The sequence below is a fragment of the Lissotriton helveticus genome, chromosome 3_1 (assembly GCF_964261635.1).
Source record: "Lissotriton helveticus chromosome 3_1, aLisHel1.1, whole genome shotgun sequence".
Taxonomy (NCBI): domain Eukaryota; kingdom Metazoa; phylum Chordata; class Amphibia; order Caudata; family Salamandridae; genus Lissotriton; species Lissotriton helveticus.
This window is the reverse complement of record NC_136061.1, coordinates 290,167,648-290,187,213: the sequence shown is the minus strand read 5'-3', so window position 1 is coordinate 290,187,213 and position 19,566 is coordinate 290,167,648. Positions and strand designations below refer to the sequence as shown.

General features: G+C 47.3%; 1 protein-coding gene across 1 annotated transcript in view; it reads left to right on the top strand.

The window, feature by feature from the left end:
* MED13 (mediator complex subunit 13) overlaps positions 1–19,566 on the top strand; it is a 1,439,203-nt gene that overhangs the window by 141,454 nt on the left and 1,278,183 nt on the right. The window contains exon 3 of the mRNA XM_078679821.1: positions 15,519–15,687. Coding sequence (XP_078535947.1) covers positions 15,519–15,687 — 169 coding nt within the window. The remainder of the gene's footprint in view (positions 1–15,518; positions 15,688–19,566) is intronic.

The window sequence follows — 19,566 nt, the reverse complement described above, 5'->3', positions numbered from 1 at the left end:
TAATCAGAGAGCATTCTGGGAGCAATATGCATTGCCTTATATTGCCAAACTTTGAAACCGTGTGTACACATTTTTATATTGGAACCACTGTCAGCAGTGCATCAGAACTTACATTTACTTAGAGCGCTCACTCTAAAAATAAAGGCTTTTAATTAATAAGCCATAAACGCAGCTATGAACAGCATTAACATATGCACACAAATATTAACTTAACTGCAGGCAGTGACCTTCCCTGATCCTTAATGTGGTACTGCAAACTGGCAGCCAAAGGGTTTTACTGCATGGGGTTGGGCCTACTCGTCCCAAGGACAAAATACACATTAAAACTTGTTGCCCTTGACCCCAAACAATATGTCCTGGGCGTCTGGCTATAGGAATTCCACATCCCTGTTTGGGTATTGGACAATGTTGAGGTAATGGTCCTGGTGGGGGCTGGAGTCATTTTCTCTCCTCTTCACCCCCCCCCCCCCCCTCCCCTCATCGTTGAAGAATGGGAACGGGTACTAAGCACTCTGCTTTGTTGGGGTGGCGGGTTGTATTTCCATCAAGCATGGGAGCAGGGTGGGGGGTGGTTGGGGCGGGCAAGTTTTTGTGGTTTCTAAGTTTAAAGGTTTTCTGTTTGGGGCAAAGATTGCTAGAGAATATGCACGATAGCAATGTACGGGTACGCTGCATTGTGAGGGGTGTGGTCGGATATATTGCTTATGGCGATGGATACAGTGGTGACCGGTGTCTCCCTTACCTGGAATGTGCATGGCCTGGGGGATAGAATCAAACGAGGATTGGTGCTGCAATACCTAAGGCGTACTGTGCCGGCGGTGGCATTGTTACAAGAAACGCACCTGACTGGTTCAGCTTGCAAAGCCATGGATCGTTGGGGGTACAAAATGGCTGATGGCATTCTGATTCGTAAGCAATTTCCTCTGATTATACACAACACATAGTCGGATACCCAGGGGAGGTTTGCGGCCATATACACAACACATGGTTGGATACCCAGGGGAGGTTTGCGGCCATATCTTGTCAGTGGGAGGGGAAGAAGTTTAATGTCGTGTCTGTGTATATCCCTCCAGCCCTGCACTCTGTGGCCTTTCCAGCCTCAGCACGTTCCTACTGGGCCTCCCGTAGGGAGAACTAGTTATGGGGGGCGACTTTAATGCAGTTGTGGATGGCGCCAGGGACCGCTACCCAAGTAGAACTGTGGGTGCAAGTAGCTCCCGTTTGACGAGATTTATTGACGCATTGGGTCTCACTGGCGTTTGGAGGTACAGACACCCCACAGAGCAACATTACACTTTACAGTCCGGTGTGCATAATAGCCTCTCCCGTATAGATTATTTTCTCCTCTCTGCTGACAGCCTATCACACTTGACAGAGGTGGAAATATGTCCCCGGGGCATTTCATATCATTCACCTGTTACTCTGACCTACACAGTACACACAAAGGTGAGCGAGAATTTTCCCCATCACTCCGGGCTACCTACAGGTCCCCAAGGTCCGCAAAGACATTACAGCCACTAAACTCTACTTTCAAGAAAATGAGAACTCTTTGCAGTCCCCTGGTGTTCTATGGGAGGCATACAAGACTGTGGTAAGGGGGTAGGCAATTGCTTCTATAGCAGGCTATAGGCAAGCAGCAGAAGGCGAGTTAAATACACTGAACTGGCCGAGCTCCAACTGCAGCATGTGCAAAGTCCATCTCCGGAGACGGCGCATTCTCTGCATCTTAAACAGAGCACCCTTCTGGAATGCCAAAGTGAACAGGTTAAACTTCGTCTTCAGGCTACGAGACATAAGGTCTATGAGGTGGGAGACAAGGCGGGCAAGCTTTTGGAGTGGTTGGATAGGAGGGAAAGAGCGCAGAGAACAATAGCTCCGATTCGTACCCGGGCTGACTGTCGTTACTGCTCCTGAGGCTATAGTAGATGCTTTAGCTGATTATTTTACGCAGGTTTATACTTTTGAATCGAGCATGACGACGGAGGAGGCGCAAACATATATTAAGGATATCCGAATGCCGACTCTGTCTGCAGAGGCGGCTGAGTCCCTAGAAGCGGACTTCACGATAGACGAGATTCTGTCAGCCATCCAATCTCTGCAATCGGGGAAAGCAGTGGGGCCGAATGGGATACCCATTGAACTATATAAACGTGCTTCTGATCTAATAGCCCCTCATCGTCTAGCGATGTATCTTAATAGCTTGGAAGCTGGGGAATTGCTGCGAGACCAACCTATGGCTACCATAGTCGTGCTGCCTAAACCGGGCAAACCCCCAGATGAATGTTCATCATACCGCCCAATATCCTTACTCAACGCCGAAGCTAAGATCCTTACTAAAATGATTGCCGTCCGATTGACCCCTCATCTCAGTACATTGATCCACTCGGACTAATCTGGGTTTATGCCCAATAGGAATACCGCACTTAATTTACGGAGGGTGCACGCAGTGATAGCTCGCATGCCCTGTATCCAAGAGCCCGCAGTACTCCTCGCTTTAGATGCCCACATGGCGTTTGATATGGTGGAATGGCCATATTTGTTTGCGGTTCTTAGGCATCTGGGTTTTGGTCCCAAATTCAGTGCTTGGGTGAAGTTGTTATATTCGCGTCCTCTAGCACACGTGGTAGCCAATGGCCACATCTCCAGGGACTTCCCGTTGAGTCGTGGGACGCGACAGGGCTGTCCGCTGTCTCCTTTGCTTTTTGCGTTGGCATTGGAGCCACTGGCGGCCTGGGGCCAATGGGATCCTATGATTAGGGGGTTGAATTGGACGGCATCATGGGAAGACCGCATCTCTTTATATGCGGACGATGTGCTTTTATATTTGACTTCCCCCAGGCGGTCTATAAGTGTGCTACTGGATATTTGTGAAATTTTTGTGCGGGCGTCTGGATACACCATCAATTGGTCCCAATCTGTCCTGTTTGTCTTAAAGATCCTGCTAATCAGGGCCCCAGGCTATCCACTCTCTCTATAAAATGGACTCCATGTACCTTAGGTACATACCCAATTGGATGTTGGGTCACTCTTATGAGTCCCTGTACAGTGTACTATATGTACCCAGGGCATAGGTGCACCCAAGGCCTACCAGGGGCTGCAGCATGTATTATGCCACCCCTGGCTGGCCATCCAAACTGACACAACTGGCTGATCACTCAGCTGGGACAAGGTGGTGTAATTACCCCTTGCTTAGGTGTAGTATTCCTATACCTACCCTTATATATAGACACATATACACCTATAAGTCACTCCTATGGCAGGCCTTAACAATCCTGAGGGCAGAGTGCTTGGTTTTATGTGAGATGGTGCTTTAGCATGAGCTGAGCCTGTCTGCAGCTTTCGGGAACCATGTCCTTATAGCTGTTCTATGATATAGCCATACCATACACTCTTAAGTGCATTATAATCCTCGCGGTTATTGCTAACTTTGGTTTGGCTTTATCAAAACATGTTGTGTAAGGTGTCATACGCTTTGGAATAGTACCCCCTCGCCAGTTCTGGCGACGGGGGTAGCATTCCACCCTTCTAGAGGAAGAAGACCTGTTACTTTCCTTAAACCCGGTTAAAGTTAACCAGAACCTCAGCATCACAAAATGGATGCTGCTGCCACAGACACAAGTCTGACCTACTGCTGCTGGGAGTCCTTCCAGCGAGGGAGACTTGGACAATAGGTTTCCTGTCACAGGGAGGTGCTAGCACCACCCCAGACAGGCTATAGTGTATTGGGGCAGGGAGGGCTGAATGAAAGGAGACACTGCTTGGGGCACACAAGGTGTCCCATGCATAGTCCAGTTCAAGCCGGTGCTGGGGCACTCCAGCCCCAGCTCTGGCACAAAACTGGACAAAGGGAAAGGGGTGTAACCACCCCCTTCCTGGGTCCCACCCATAGGAGGGACCTAGCAGGTAATCCAGCCCCTAGATTTGGTTTATAGGTAGGAGCTGTGTCCTTAGACTTTAGATATATCCTGACTGAAACTCTGATACGAAACTCTGGACCTTCGACATCCTAGTCTATGTAGAAGACTGAAGAATCTCCCTTGTGGTCAAGGAATGACCACCCTGTGCAAGCAGGCACCATCAAGCGCTCAACGGTTTGATTTGTCCTTGCTCCCGCCGGAGCTCGAACACAGAGCCTGACAAGACCCGGACTTCCAGACATCCAACAGCCCGATCCACAGCCACAGCAAAGCTGAGGCCCGTGGCGGCGACGAGAGACGTGGGACCGGCCATCTTGGAAAGCCAGCAAATTGCTTTCCGTTGAACTTCTGAGGCACCCTCGAAGTTGTATATTGGGGATTGAGAAGCCCCAGCCCCGAGCACCAACTGCACCGAAGATCACCTCTCCACACTCACAGAGTGCTGCGTGGGGCCCTTTTGCATTTTCCTGCTCAACACTGCTATCCGGTCACTTGCCCATTGGCTAGTGGCCTCTGTGACGACGAAACCTGAAATCTACACCGGTGGTCTGGTTGCTCCAGACTGGCCCTTGCTTCCCTGCGAAGGAGAAGCCCCTCAGTCCTTGCTGGCCTGAGTAAGAAGCCATCTTTGATTCCCGCGTGGGTTGCATTTGCCAAGGCCTGTTCACTCCGAATCGAGCACCGACACCGCCAACAGCGAGAACCTTCGTTGGACAGTCCGCATCCAGCTCCTGGTCGTCGTCGACACCTCCTGGTCCACGTGGCTGCAGAGACCAGCTTCATGACATCACCTGATCGCTTCCCCACATCGCCTGGTTCCTTCCTGGTCACTGGCTAATGACCCAGACTCTGTCCGCTCTGCTTTCAGGTACTCTTCAACCTCGGTCCACCCTTGGATCCAACCGGACTCTTTTCTCCTGGTCGCCTGCAGCATCTTTTCTCCAAGGCTCCATAGAACTCCACGACGAAACCCGACACACTTTGGGGACCAATGCACCCGCTTCCTGTGGGTGAGGTAACGCGAGTACTGCGGTGCTCCTGTGAAGATAACTCTCCTAGTGTCCTAGTTTCAAGTGGTTAGGTTCTAGTCCAGTCGGAAGACTCCTAATTCTTTAACTTTGTAACTTTACGCACCCATTAACTTCTATGTCTGCACGAGTGTGCAATTAGACACTGCACACGCATCCTGTGGGCCTCCTGCTCCCTAACAACTGTTAGTCCAGTGTAGCCCCAGTGATTCCCAAGGCCCTAGGCCTTACCATTGTTTGTGACGTGGTTCTTATACCACTATTTTAGTATATGGTTTAGCGGGCCACCAGGGCCTATCCATATTTGTGCAACTTATTGAATGTGATATTAACCACATCGCTGCGGCGGCTATTCCGCGGCAGCGCTAAGGGGGCGGGGGGCGCCGTGCGGCGGGTCCATGCTGGTGACGGAACCGCTCCGTCACCAGCCGCGGTTCAGCTGTGCTCATGACGGAGCGGTTCCGTCATGGCCCCGCCCGCTTAATAGAACGCGCAGGCGCGAAATCAGCACCGTGCAGGTGCGTCGGGCAGACCATGACAGAACCGCTCCGTCATCAGCACAGCGCCACCACGGCTGATGACGGAGCGGTTCCGTCATCAGCACGGAAAGAGTTAAGTTTCTTGTTATGCGCTTGTGCCTCTGACCTCAAAGAGTTCAGAGGATTGATTTAGAAATAAACACATATATATTTTGAATATATAACTTGTGTGGTGTCCTTTCATTTGGTATTAAAGGGATTGCATATGGTAAAACAGCTGGCTTTACATGCCCTCTTGAGTTGAGCCTAAGACTGCTTTTGTCCATGCTACCACTAGGATAGCTGGTCTATAAGGTTGACTTTACAACCATCACCATAAGGGTTGTTTGGACTCGTGCAAGGTGCTCACTAGAATAGTGAACATCATATACCAGGCCAACTTCTCACATACGGCACACACAGTGGAAATTTGGTACAAAGCCCAGGGTCGCCTTAAATGTAAGGCCATTATTACCCAAATGACACCACTTTGGTGCACACGACAGCTGGGTAAACTTTGCAATACTAAGGGCTTCAAGGAGTGGGACCTAATAGGTATTTCTACGGTGGGTGACCTATGGAAGAAAGGTGATGTAATATCATTTGATCAGCTCCAAGTTCAATATGATCTAGCGCCTGCCGAGAGATTCAGGTACCTCCAGATTAGTCATGCCTTGGTGTCTGTCCTCCCGCCTGGCACTGATGTGCCTGAAGCCACACCATTAGAGGATCGACTACTCACTGAGCACATGCCCAAAAGGGCAACCTCCTTCACATATCGTAAATTAATCAATAACATGCCGGATCCAACGCTAAAACGAAAACATATTTGGTCTTATGATGTGGGTGACTTTGATGAAGCGGACAGGCAGACACCACTGTCTTCCCTCACGGGAGGTGACCATACCCTCTAGACTACGTTTGGTTCAGCTAAAGATACTTTACAGGGTGTATTACAACCGGGTTACTTTACACACCATGGGGAGGGCTGACCACCGCCTCTACCTGAGAGGTTGTGGGGAGGAAGGAACCTTTTTCCACACCATATGGCAGTGCCCTGGGATTGCGGCGTATTGGGCTCAGGTTATGAGAACAGTGTCACAGGTGGTGAAGGAGTCTGTGGTTTCTGAACCAAGATGCTGTCTGCTGAATATATGGGGACCAAACGACCTTACCCACCCAGCTCAGGATTGGGTGACACTGGGGGTAATGTGCGCCAAGCAAAGTTAGCCAAATTCTGGGGAGGTACCTGTGCTTACTGATTGGTGCAGGGATCTTGATGCAGCAATGTTGGCAGAGAAAGTGGTATACTTGAACCGGGGGTGTCCCCAGAAATTGGGCAAAATCTGTGCGTCTTGGAATGAATATAGGGGTTATCTGTGTGATCCACCATTGACAGATGGGGACGGTGACTCTGATTAGGGGGGGAGGGTTCGAGGACATAGAGTTGTGTACCAATGTCCATGCAAGTCTGAATTGTCTTGTCATCGTAAAATATGTACTGACATTTATGAGTTTAATGCACAGTTTTATCCATTATATGTACCGTATGTCTATCCCATGCCCTGCTAATGTTCTTAATAAAAACAAATTAAAATAATGTACTGCAACCCTATGCTTACCATCTGATAACCGAAAATATGTGGGTTCTGCTCACAACTTCTGTGATGGCTGCACACGTGCGCAGTCTCGCTGGCTAGATTTATTGAGATAGAGTACTTTCACTAGCGAGGTTAAGCCTCGCCCCTCTTTTCCATTGGCTGGCGTCATGCTAAACGGTGGCCAGCCATTGGAAAAGAGATGCTAGTGACATACTCTTTTCTCTTGTGAAGCCGTCCCACATGGACTAGCTTCCTTGACTTACTGCTGCAGTAAAAGGTTTCTTATCTGCTTTATGGGTCCAAACAGATGGTCCCATGAAGAAGATAAACCTTGTACTCAAGCAGTAAGGCAGGCTCTAAAAGAGAAAACAGCATGTCGTGGCGAGCTACTTTGCCTGTAATCGGGACACCCACGCTTTACTTATATTGTTACAAGTAAAGCGAAGGTGCTGCGATTATACCAAAAGTAAAAAAATAGAAAAAAAACATCTATTTCTTTACTTTTGGTATAATCGCGGCACCCGCGCATTACTTTTAATGTTACAAGTAAAGCGCGGGTGCCGCGGCTGCCTGGCGAGCGCTTGTTTCCCGTGAGGTAGGAGCTCCTCGCACAGCGTATGATGGCCCCTCCTCCCACCTCTCACGGATGGGCTTGTTTAAGTTAGCCTGTAACTGCCTGAAGACTGTCACGCCATGTTTTTCCCCATGAGGTAGGAGCCCCTCGCACAGCGTACGATGGCCCCTCATCCCACCACTCGCGGGATGGGCTTCTTTAAGTTAGCCTGTAACTTCCTGAACACTGTCTTACTTGCTTTGCGGTCTTGCCTGCAAGCTGCCCCTTTAAGCTATTCTACAGTCTGAGAATAATGAAAACCATGACGTGATACGAATCCAACTCAAAAATAATTACTCCGAATTAAAATGTAGTTTTATCGGAACGCTCCCAAAGCGCGGTGATAACAGTTCTTTCTCTGACCCTTCTCAGTGGTAAGTACATTTATTTGATCTGCAGGTCGCACATTTATCCCTGCAGCATCTACAGCGCTGCAGTGATCCGATGGACTGTCTTATCCGCTTTTAAGCCTGAAAAAGAATGGCACATTATCATCTGAATTGTATTTGCTTTCAGATGTGGTGCTCGTATTCAGTTATCTTGTTAATGAAGTCTGACTGCACTTCTCAGGGCAGATGGCAGCTACATCTCCACAGATGCGACATTAACTCACTGGGCTACCTCGCAGCCTCTTCCCAGTCCCATACAAAGCTGTTTTTAGGTCGAGCGACCTATCTCAATGCGCATGCGCATTGAGCGGGAGCTCGATATATAGGGGCTTAAATAAGCTTTACCAACTTGCAAGTCGATGGCTATCCCTTGCAGTGCCCGTGAAATTTACGCTCAATGCGCAAGCGCATTGACATTAAAAGCGCGTGCACATGCCACCAGCCGCCTGCCTTGCATTACACATCAAAGGCAGCCCAGCCTCCCTCCCGCAGCCCCTGCTGCTTCACACCCTCATCGCAGCCTGAAATCGCCGTCTGTTCCCTCAGCCGCATTCCTCCCACACCCCTGCTCCGCCCCCTCCCCTGCCTGCCGTGTCGCATTTCTCCTCCCCCCTCCCCACAGCAATGCCCTCCACCGGCCGAACTTTCACTTTGACGGCCGCAGGCCGTCTCGTGTTTCTCCTTGTTTTCTTCGCGTGCTTAAGCAATCTGCATTTTAGCAGCCCGCCACCCACCGTGTTGCTCTCCTTCCCCCACGCATTCCCTCCTCATCAGTTTAATTTTGCATTTCCCCTTCTTTCCGCCCCCGCCCCTTTGTTCATGATTGCGATGAGTTTCGCTTTCACAGGCGGCTACGTCACTTCTGCTTGTTTATTTCATGCCGTCTCCGTGACTGTTGCAGCCCATCTCTGTTTCTCTTCTGCAGTCTTAGCTCGAATGCTTCGCTCTGCAATGTTTCTCCCCACCGAGCTGTTCACTTCTGCTCCTCCTGCTCCCGGATGGCTGGGTCCTTTTAACTCCTTGTGCTACGGAAATCCACAACTATTTTGCAGGTAGCATTTCCTGCGTCAAATATTTCACCGTTGGGCATAGGCTTACAATTAGGAAAGTGTTACAAACGTCTGAACTGCTGTTTTTACCAAGTTTTATAGACTGAAGCATGTTAATGTACATGGCATGATGACAATTACACATTACCATAGAATACATAAAAACACAAACTAGGCATATTTTCTTTGAATCACTGAGGGTGTAAAGCTGCCCATTTGCAACCCTCTAAATTGCTTTAAAACCCTTATGATTCAATTTAAACATTCTGACTGGTGCTTTTTTAAAATAAGACTGGTTGTAGTTTTTGACTGCCCACTTGGAGTGCATAGGAGCAACCCGCATATGATATGATGCTCATCACCTGACTGCAGTAAAATATGTTTCCCAACGACATTACTCTACTCATTTTAGGTAGCCAAAATCACTCATTGCTGACAAGTAGATCCATTTCCTGTGTAATACCTTCACCCAGTGCTGGCAGTTTACCTGAAAGCATGTTGCATTCTGGGGCATGCGGTTTTACTTTGAATTTGGTAAGAACAGACTCAAAAATCAAAGCGTGGAAAGTCTCAGAATGCAACAATACATTGACGGAAGTTCCAGAATAAATGAATGACTGGGAACTATTAACATTCCTAGGAAAACCAGCATTGGTATAGCCAATAGGTCTCGCATTTGGGACCTTATAAGTATTTAGTTATGCAGCACAATATCCTTGATGCAACAACATTAACTGTTGCATGGTTGAACACTTATAAGGTTCCAAAGGCGAGACCTATTGGCTATGCCAATGCTTGTTATGAGACTGACTTCATTCAGCACATTTTCCAGTCATCTGCAGATCCATCACTCCACCTCCCCCATAAGTTGCCTGTCCCTTCCACTTCCTGTGATGAATTTGGTGTGTAGGAACCGGGGGACCGCTTAGGACAGAGCTGGAAAGCCTCTGCTGGATAAAGGACGGACCCCCCCAGCAGCCTCTGCTGGCCTACAAGACCCCCCATGGACTGCTACACGGGGCTTCTCATGACATGGGCGCTCAGCTTGCTGACCGGTGAGGCAGCCTGCTTAGAATCGGGCACTGGTCGCTGGTGCCGGAGGCAGGCGACACCATAACAGTACAGTCTGCTAGAATAACACCCAGGCATCTTTAAGAGCTTGAAGTGCATTTCAGAAGTGAACATACTGGAGCGAAGCAGCTTGTTGTGCTGTGTAACTAATAACTGTAGTGTGGTGGGGTGTCCAGAACTAATGGGACGCCTTCGCTGTGGACCGCTAAGCGATGTATGTCCGAGAAAGCTGTGTGTTAGAGGTCTGTGCCTCAGTGTGGCAGGTATCTCAGTGTTCTGTGCACGCGTAGCTGTGTCAGAAGGGTCGGTGTCTCCGTGGGCTGCGTGGCTGGGATGCCTTTGTGGCAAAGACGGCTGTGGACCAGAGATGTCTCTTCATCTGCGAGGGCTATCATGTGCTTTAGAGAGCTGTAGCTCCAAGGAGATGTGTGCCATAGAGGGGGGTAGCTTGAGAGAGACTGTATACGATGGGTCAGTGTCTCCGAGGGATATGTCCAAAGACGGATGTTTGCCGGAGGGGAAGGGATCTCGCAGGGCTGTGTTAGAGAGCTCTGCATATCATACATGGCCGTGCGCTGGCCTACGAAGTCTCTGTGTCGTAGAAGGCTGGCAAACAGAGGCATTGGTGTCACAGAAGGTTGTGTGCCAGAGAAGGCTGTGTGTCAGGTCTGCGTGTCAGAGAAGGCTGCGTACCAGTTTCTTGGAGAGGACTGTTTGTCACACATAGCTGCGTCCCAGAGGTGTGTGATTTATGTGGTGGCTGTGTCTCAGAGAGGACTGTGTTTGTGTATGAGAGGTCTGTTTGTCACACACAGCTGTATTCCAGAGGGGTGTGTGTGGTGGCTGTGTCTAAGAGGAATTTGTGTTAGAGGACTTTGTCACACATAGCTGGACTGTGTATTTGTGCGCCAGACTGTGCACACACCAGCGTGTTGTGTGTGTGCACAACACTGTATTAATATAGTGTTTACAGCTTTCTTTGCGTGGCAGTGTTTGTGAAACGTGCACTACAGCATTGTTTGTTTACAGTATGGTGTGCATAGAATTGAGCATTTACGGCTTTGGATGTGCACAACACTGTGTCTAGCTGTGTATTTATATGCAACATGGTATGTTTTGTATTTACACCCCTGCATGGAGCATTGCGGAGCTACTGTATTCTGTGTAACAGACAAGTGGGTGTATTAACCTTTATTTACATTGTTTAGAAGCTGCAGAACTCACTTTACTGCATATACTGCTTTACTTAGTTACAGTATAGTTACAACATTGTGTATATAGTGTGAATGCAGCATTACATATGTGTGCAGCATATGTGGCTGTCTATCTCTGCTGGACCTCGTGCGGCAGCACCCGCAGCATGTGCTGCACTTGTTCAAGGCAGGGCCCTTTTCAGGCCCTCCACCTAATTTACTCCAACTTTTAGGGCACTGATGAGCTCGGGAAGACGAGTGGCAGCACGTTGTTTTCTTTTCTCAGTGTCTTTTCAGACACTTTGCACTTGACTGCCCGCATTGTTCCGTTAAATATCTCTTTAGCATGCTCATATGTTTAAGGAGTTCTAATAGCTTATTAGTAGTGAAATCCCGACATCTTTGTTCGAAAAGCAAACAAGCTATATCTTTTCCTGACAACCACTGGGCTGTTGACCTTTGACTGACCGCCTACAAGAAAAATAAAAAAGGCAGGAAGTTAATTTTAATTTGTGCATTTCAAAAGGTCGCAAAATGGCAATGTGACATAATTGAGGCCACTGGAATGTGTCTACGGTTTCTGCTTTTTGTGCATCCACACTCACAAAGATTCTAGCACACACTGCTCTTCTCCGCAACGCTCTCTATCCTTCTACCTACCACTGCTCTTATACTCATCACTCTGTCCTTCTGCATCACACTGCTCTTCTTCTCCTCCTTCTCCTACCATCTCCCTAACACTGCTCTTCTACACCTATCTACTTACTTATGCCTAATACTAAGCAAATAATCTTACCTTCCTCCTACTTCAACCTGCTCTTATACTTCTCACACTCCTTTCATATCCCTCCTACTACTCTTCTACTCCTCTCTCCTTCATCATGCCTCATACTGCTCTGCACACTTTCCTTCCTTCAAAAACACGCTAATCTCCTCCACGCTTTCTGCGTTCTCCATCATACTACTCTCCCCACTCCCCTTTCTTCTGCCTCATACTACTCTCCCCACTCCCCTTTCTTCTGCCTCATACTACTCTCCCCACTCCCCTTTCTTCTGCCTCATGCTACTCTCCTCCTCACTATACTTCATTACCCTCATGCTATTCTTCTACTCACTCTGTCCAAAATCTTTAGCACTGCTCTTCTCCTAACGCTATGCGTTAAACTACTACACACATAACCATTACAATTCAACCAACATAAAAGCACAAGATATCACATACAAACACTCAATAAGATACACCTAAAATACAATACCATTAGCAAAGCAAATATCTTTAACTTAAACAAAGGCGAAACCTATTGCATTTCCAACGCTTGTTAGAGTTGGTGGTTGAGTTAGACTGAATGGGAAATGGTGGGTGTAAGTGTATCAAGAATAGTGTCCAATTCATCAAAGATTGCTCCTTCAATGAAAATGTTCTCACAATTTGCAATTACTGATGTGTGTTTATAATCAACAAGATAGGATGACCATTTTCTCAAAACCACCAGCACATCTCTGCTTGCTAATGGGAAAGGACTGGATTTAACTGTAGAATAAAGGCACATTCTTGGACTATATTACTTGGACATTTCTCACTGTCAACACCCATGAGAAAACTCACTGTTTTATATCTGTAGTTGACAAAGGTGCTTGCAAGTTCAGTTAATTGGCAGGGAGTGTGTATTCTGTTTCACACCTATGCATTGTAATTCTGTTCAACTCGCTTTATGCTACGTTATGTTATGTTATGTTATGTTATAAAATATTTCTAGAGCGCACTATCACCGATTGGTTGCTTGGCGCTGTGAGCAGCAATAACATGGACATAGAGGCGGAGAGAATTATGGGAATGCTTGTCTGAATAGCCAGGTCTTCAAGGCTTTCCGGAAAGAGAGGAGGTCCTGACAATTCCGGGTCTCCACCGGGAGAGAGTTCCACAAGCAGGAAGCGAGGGTGGCAAACCTACGACCTCCTGCACGCTTTAGATTGAAAGAGGGCGACTGCAGGAGGTTCTGATGGAGTGAGCGTAGGTTGCGGGACGGGGTGTATTTGGAAATCAGTTTGTTGATGAATGATGGACTTTTACAGTATAAGGATTTGAAAATTATGCAGCCCGTCTTGAAGGCACAGCGCTGAACTACAGGGAGCCAGTGTAGTTTCCTAAGGAGAGGGGTGGCTGCTTGGCGCCTAGGTTGGTTCAGAATCAACCTTGCGGCATAGTTCTGTACCATCTGGAGTCGCTTAGCTAGGTAGTTGGGAAGACCTAGGTAGATGGCATTTGCGTAGTCCAGATGGGATAGTACAGTAGAAATCACCACCTGGGTGATTGCCTCGGGTGTGAGCAGGCGACGTACCTTCCGGATTTTCTTCAGTTGGAAGAAGCACTTGGAGACCACTTGACCAACTTGAGTTTTAAGAGATAAGTCACGGTCCACAGTGACTCCAAGTGTTTTAGCTGCTGAGGAGGGTGTAGGGGCTTGGCCTAGTTCGGAGGGCCAGTAGTGCGGGCCCCAATATTTGCCGCTTTCGCCGGTCAGAACTAGCTCCGTTTTACCCGAATTTAATTTGAGCTGGTTCTGATCCATCCAGGTTTTTATACGGCGGTTCTTGATACTTGGTGGCAAGGATACAGTTAACACAAGCCTATGTTTAAAAAATAAAAAAACATGACAGTAAAATTCATGGTTTAGGCTTAATATTGAAAGAAAAAAAAAATAAGTGAAAATAACAAGGACCCACTGCTTGACCGATTACAGAAAATTCCTAGGTCAGGGACATAACATGTGAAAGTAACAACCTAGGCAATTCACTATTTGCTTGTCAATTATGATAATAGAGAGGAAAATAAAATAATGACATATAAAGTTATTGCTTTTTATTGATTCCGTACAGTTTTATATATAAAGTTTACACATAGAACCACATTCTTTAAAAATGGTGTATAGCTCACCAATGAGGAACAACAACATCAACAAATTAAAAACATAAATTAATACGATTACAGTTCATTTAATAAAATAAAGGACAAAGTAATAATTTTCAATAAAAGAACACAAATGACACAATATTTTTGTCAGTGGCATAATATTATTGTTGACGCGCGTTTCGGCGACCAGTACCTTCTTCAGGAGTAGCCACGATTTTAATTAAATCACCGAGATATCGATTACCATAGGATACCTTATTAGATTTTTCTCATAGAATTGAGAGAAGGATACTTATTAGTTCAATAGATTTCAAGGGCGTTGGTACTGGTTCGAATAATCTTTCTTGATGTACGAGGTTAAGGTTCAAATATTCATAAAACTTCTATTTTTGATTTGTTTCACAATTGTTGATCGATGTTAATGTAAGATCACGTGATTCTTCATGATCTGTAAGAAGCCCATTCCAAAGATTCGAAATAACTGAATGAAAGAGTACGAAGTGAAACGCTAGATAGAGCGTAACTGGATATGTTGATGAACTTTGGGCAAACTAGGATCTAAATATCGGGATATATGAGCTTGCCACCTGGCCTGTAAGCACCAACGGTTCTCTATTTATAGGTTCAACCGGATATCCTCCTGATGTGGGGACATTCGGATACTTCAAGATAGAAGAATAAAAGGTTCCTTAATTTCAAACGGTAAATCTTCGTGATAAATTAAAATAGTGGTGCTTTAACTTGTGAAACAAATGCACAGACCAGGGGCCAGTGCCAGCATGTCTCTTGGATTCTAAATCTTCATCAGGCTTAATATTGGACATGATGTTCTTAAGGCTAAGGCCAAGCACCATTTCCCCATGCTGTTAGTTGTAGACTTAAAGCGTGGTGTGAAAACTAGGCATCAAGGGTTTATTTTCATCCAGATTCCGCATGACCGGTTTTGTAACCGAAAACGGACCTAATATTGTCTTGGCACTTGAAGTATTTAGTTTGGGTTTTGGAGATAATTATTGGGTATACAGCTAGTATGACCTTTCCAGATGTTCGTCTCTGTCCTTGGAAGTAGTTTTTACTCCTCTTAACTCAGACGGTAGGAAATTTAAACCTCTTACAGATTTTGAACCCCGCATTAAAGTATACGTTTATCACTGCTTGTTTTTTTATGGATATGTTATGAAGAATTCCGCTTTTTTAATCTGTAATTACATATTTCTCTCTCTTGCAGAAGAGGAAGATGGAATCTGGGATAATGGACTTTCCTATGAGTGCCGCACTTTGCTTTTCAAGGCAGTCCACAATCTCCTTGAAAGGTGTTTAATGAACCGTAACTTTGTGCGTATTGGGAAGTGGTTTGTGAAACCCTATGAAAAAGATGAAAAGCCTATCAATAAAAGGTACGTAGATTAGTTTGTTCTGCTCATGTTTCAAATATTAAACACAATCGCATGTGCAAGAAAATGTAATCCTATAAATATATAGTAAATTTGGTAAGCACTTGCAGAATTGATATCATCATGTTATGGCTCCCCTATAAACTCTAGTCTGCTATCATTTGTTTATTGGCAAGCTGGCTTTTGTTTACGTGGTTTCCAGTTCAGAACTTGAGGCACTAATAGAAAGCTTTTAGAGTGAACATGATTGTTTTTGCTACTTTATGAAAAAGGAAATCTATGGTAGAAATTTGGTTGCAATAATTTATTAGTTTGATAAATGGATACAGCATGAAGCAGACATACCCACCTAAAATTTCTCAGAACTGAACACTCAAACTGTTCCTCCTACCCTACCAAGTAAGACTCGACCCCATTCTCTCTCGTTGCGATGACCTCAATTCTAACTACCACATTTGGTTGCTGGGGTGGGGGTGGGGGGAGCACAATCTCCTAAACAGTACTATGCCAACTGTGGTATATGCCAGTTTATCATGACTTATTGACACCCATTCCTTCTGCAGGATAAATCTGACTTCTTGCGCCGATTCCTTACCTTAGAATATCCTCAGGCATCAGACTGGATCTGAAAGATTATCGAGTAGGACCCATACATGCCAGTAGGTGCCGTTCGGCTCTGCGCGGCTCATCCGTGCCAGAGGTGACATGAGCGGTACCATTAAAGGTGCCACCCCAGTGCGCGGACACCGGTACTTTCCTTTCTCCACCAGATAGCGTTAAACTGGTTTGATTACCACTCCTCCGTCACTTTTTGAATGGCTTTTACTCTCAATGTTTTTCCCAAGACACTGAGGCGAAGGTGCGTTGTCCGGCACCGACCAGGTCCTGCTTCCTGAAGCAGAGCCAGTACCTTATTTGTTTAATCGGACTGGAGAGGGAGACTAATGGGAGGGGTCTATGGACCCTTATAGTTATCAGCTCCCAGGTGAGTAAAAGGACAGCTGGTAAAAGGAACTGGCGGGGGCCAGTGGGTTAGACACCTCATCTGACACTGGCCTGGTCTCTCCTCCTACTGTGGCTACAATGAGGGAGTCTCATCTGCAATGGTGGTGCTCAGGGCGGCTGAGGTCTTGGACTTTCAGTTGTCCACAGCGGCAGTCAAGACTAACGTCTTGAAGGAGGTGCTACAGCCGGGATTCTCACACTGAGCCCCTACTCTTTTTCAATGAAGCCCCTACAGATGTCCTACTATTGGCCTGATCCAAGCTCTGCATGCGTGGCTCCTGTGCATAGGGTGATAATCTGCCTCCATCATCCCTCTCCTGAGGTTCCCAGTTTCCTTACCCACCTTGGTGGTCTAATTCTCCACATCCAGGATTAACCCCGACATATTCCCTACAACTCCACCAGATGGGCAATCCAAGAAGCTGGATAACTTTGGCAAGACCATGTTCTCTTCCGCCAGCCTAGCACTGCGGTTGGTAAACTCTGCATGCCTGTCGGGTCGTTATTTCCTTTCGATATGGGATTCTGTTGTGCAATTGCTGCCTATGTTTTGGAAGGAGCCAGAGTCCTACTTACCCAGGCTTTTGCTGATTAGCGATATGCAGCTAAGTTCACCATAACGTGTGGGCTCGACACAACCGACTCACTGGGCAGAGTGATTTCATAGTCTGTGGCCTTGCTGTGCCACACCTGAATGAGTGACTGACTTTTAGGGGATGTCCAGGCTTCCCTCATGGACATGCCTTTCACCTTTTTGGAGAGGAAGCGCTTTAAGAACAGCAGAGCTATGGTCCCTAGTCAACCATAATCCGCCCCTTTTGTGGGGTGATTCAGACACCCACTGTCCACAACGTTATAACACTGTGGTGACTGGTTGAGACTCAAATATGCTTTAAGAATCTATTAACCTATCTTTGTATTATGGACTGCTGAGAAATTGTTTCTAGTCCGTGGTAAGGGGATGCTGGCATTCTCAAGAATGTAGCAAGCCAAGGTAGTCTTACCATTTTCGCGCTCAGTTGAGGTTCCGCCTGATCATATGCGTGTTTCTTCCCATATCATACGAGGCAGATATCTCTTGGAGAAAGTATATGCCCACTGCAAACTGGCTGTCTCCTGCAGGATACGTAAACGTATGGTTTGGTTATTTAGACCTCAAATCTTATAGGTATTGACTGTCGGTGCTAGTCCCTCATAGGTTGCAAATTCATTGTTGAGTCCCCAGCAGAATGGTCTCCTTTCTTCTGTCTGCAGTTTGTAAGTCGGTGAGTCAAACATTATTTTTGTGATCGAACTTCTCAACTCCCCCCCTCCAAAACCAAGCTATTCATCATCCCTAACATTGGCATGTTCCCTCTTTAGTAAATGGCTCTAAAGTCACATAGGAGTGGCTTGGAAGCCAACTATGGCGGACGCTTCAGTTTGTCGCTTCGCACCGGCCCTTCATACATCCTGTTCTTTTAAAAGTCCAGCCTACGCCATATAACGTGGGAAGGGTAGCACTGATCGGGAGAAGATTTGGCAGATCGAACGAGGGGACCCTAGACCTTTGTGGAGCATTGCAGGGTAATAGTATAGGAATTGAACAGCATGGCGGTCTAGGCCGTAAGATAGTGGCCCTGGTCTGTGGGTGGTGAGACCCGAGCCTGGACCTCAAGCCTCCTCCTGGGTATGTGAAGGAAAGAGGCTGGAAATTTCCCGGAGCCTGCAGAGAAGGACGAGGCGCCTGCTGGGTGCTCGAGATCTGCATCTCAGCTAGCGCTCCAGGTCGCGGTGGTGAGGGCTGGGACTCAGCGGCTGCTGTGGCGCCCGGAGGAGCTGAGATCACAAGTAGTCACGCTGGGTCTGTTCCCAGAGGTGCGGCTGGAGATAGAACGGGATCAGCTGTCACTAGCTGCCTGCTGGACCCTTTCTGCTGGGGAGGCCTGTCGGGGCAGGTTCTGGAGACCCTTCGTGGCTGGGGAGACTGACAACAAACCTGATCACCGATCTCATCAGTTGAGCGACACTTGCTCCCTTGGAGGCACCACCTTAACCCCCGTGGAGACTTGAAGCTTGTATTGCGATTCATTGAGGGTCCCTGGCCTATGGTAGTGCAGTGAGTGGTGGTGGAGGCGTCTATGAACCCTGTCTCTCAGCGCTGCCGACACCTGGCTGAGCAGAGTGCAGGATGCCAACGCCAGAGGCATGCTTGTGGATCACGGGCCCTCGAACGGACAGCCCAATGGAGGGACAAAGAAGTGATGACTCGGGTGAAGGGCCTGGGGCACACCTAAACTCTTAATTTCTGCCTAAGGGAACACTACGAGGCCCGGCCTGGTGAGGCGAGGTAGACATGATCTACTTAGACATTTAGAAGACTGCTCGCTTGCCTCCCCATTTGCAATTGCTTATTGCACTTCACCTTCCAAGCATATACCATACTGCAGGGAATGAAGGGGTACTTGCAGTAAAAGAATTTTCTGATGGATACATCTACCTGTGGATTCCTCCCTTTTTGAATTACCCGGTGCGCAGCGTTCCACTGAAACGTTTTTCCTAGCGCTCCTATGTTGACACAATGGTACCTCTCTGCTCGCGACTCTGCATGACCACACCGGAGCCATAAGAAGACCTTGTCGGCGTGCTGACGTCTCTTCCCTTTATTCTGCGCCGTCAAAGCATAACGGTTTTTCTAGGACTCTCCGTTTCCTTGTAGGTTAACATTGTTTCAGTACGAGCTGTTATTTTAGCAGTGTGATGGCGACGCAGTAAAGGTCAGGGTTCAATCCTTGTAGGGAATGTGGGAGACGCATTTCCATCAAGGACCACCACAATGATTGTCTTTGGTGCCGGTCATCAGACCACAACATCTAGGGATGCTCTTTGTGTCGCCGG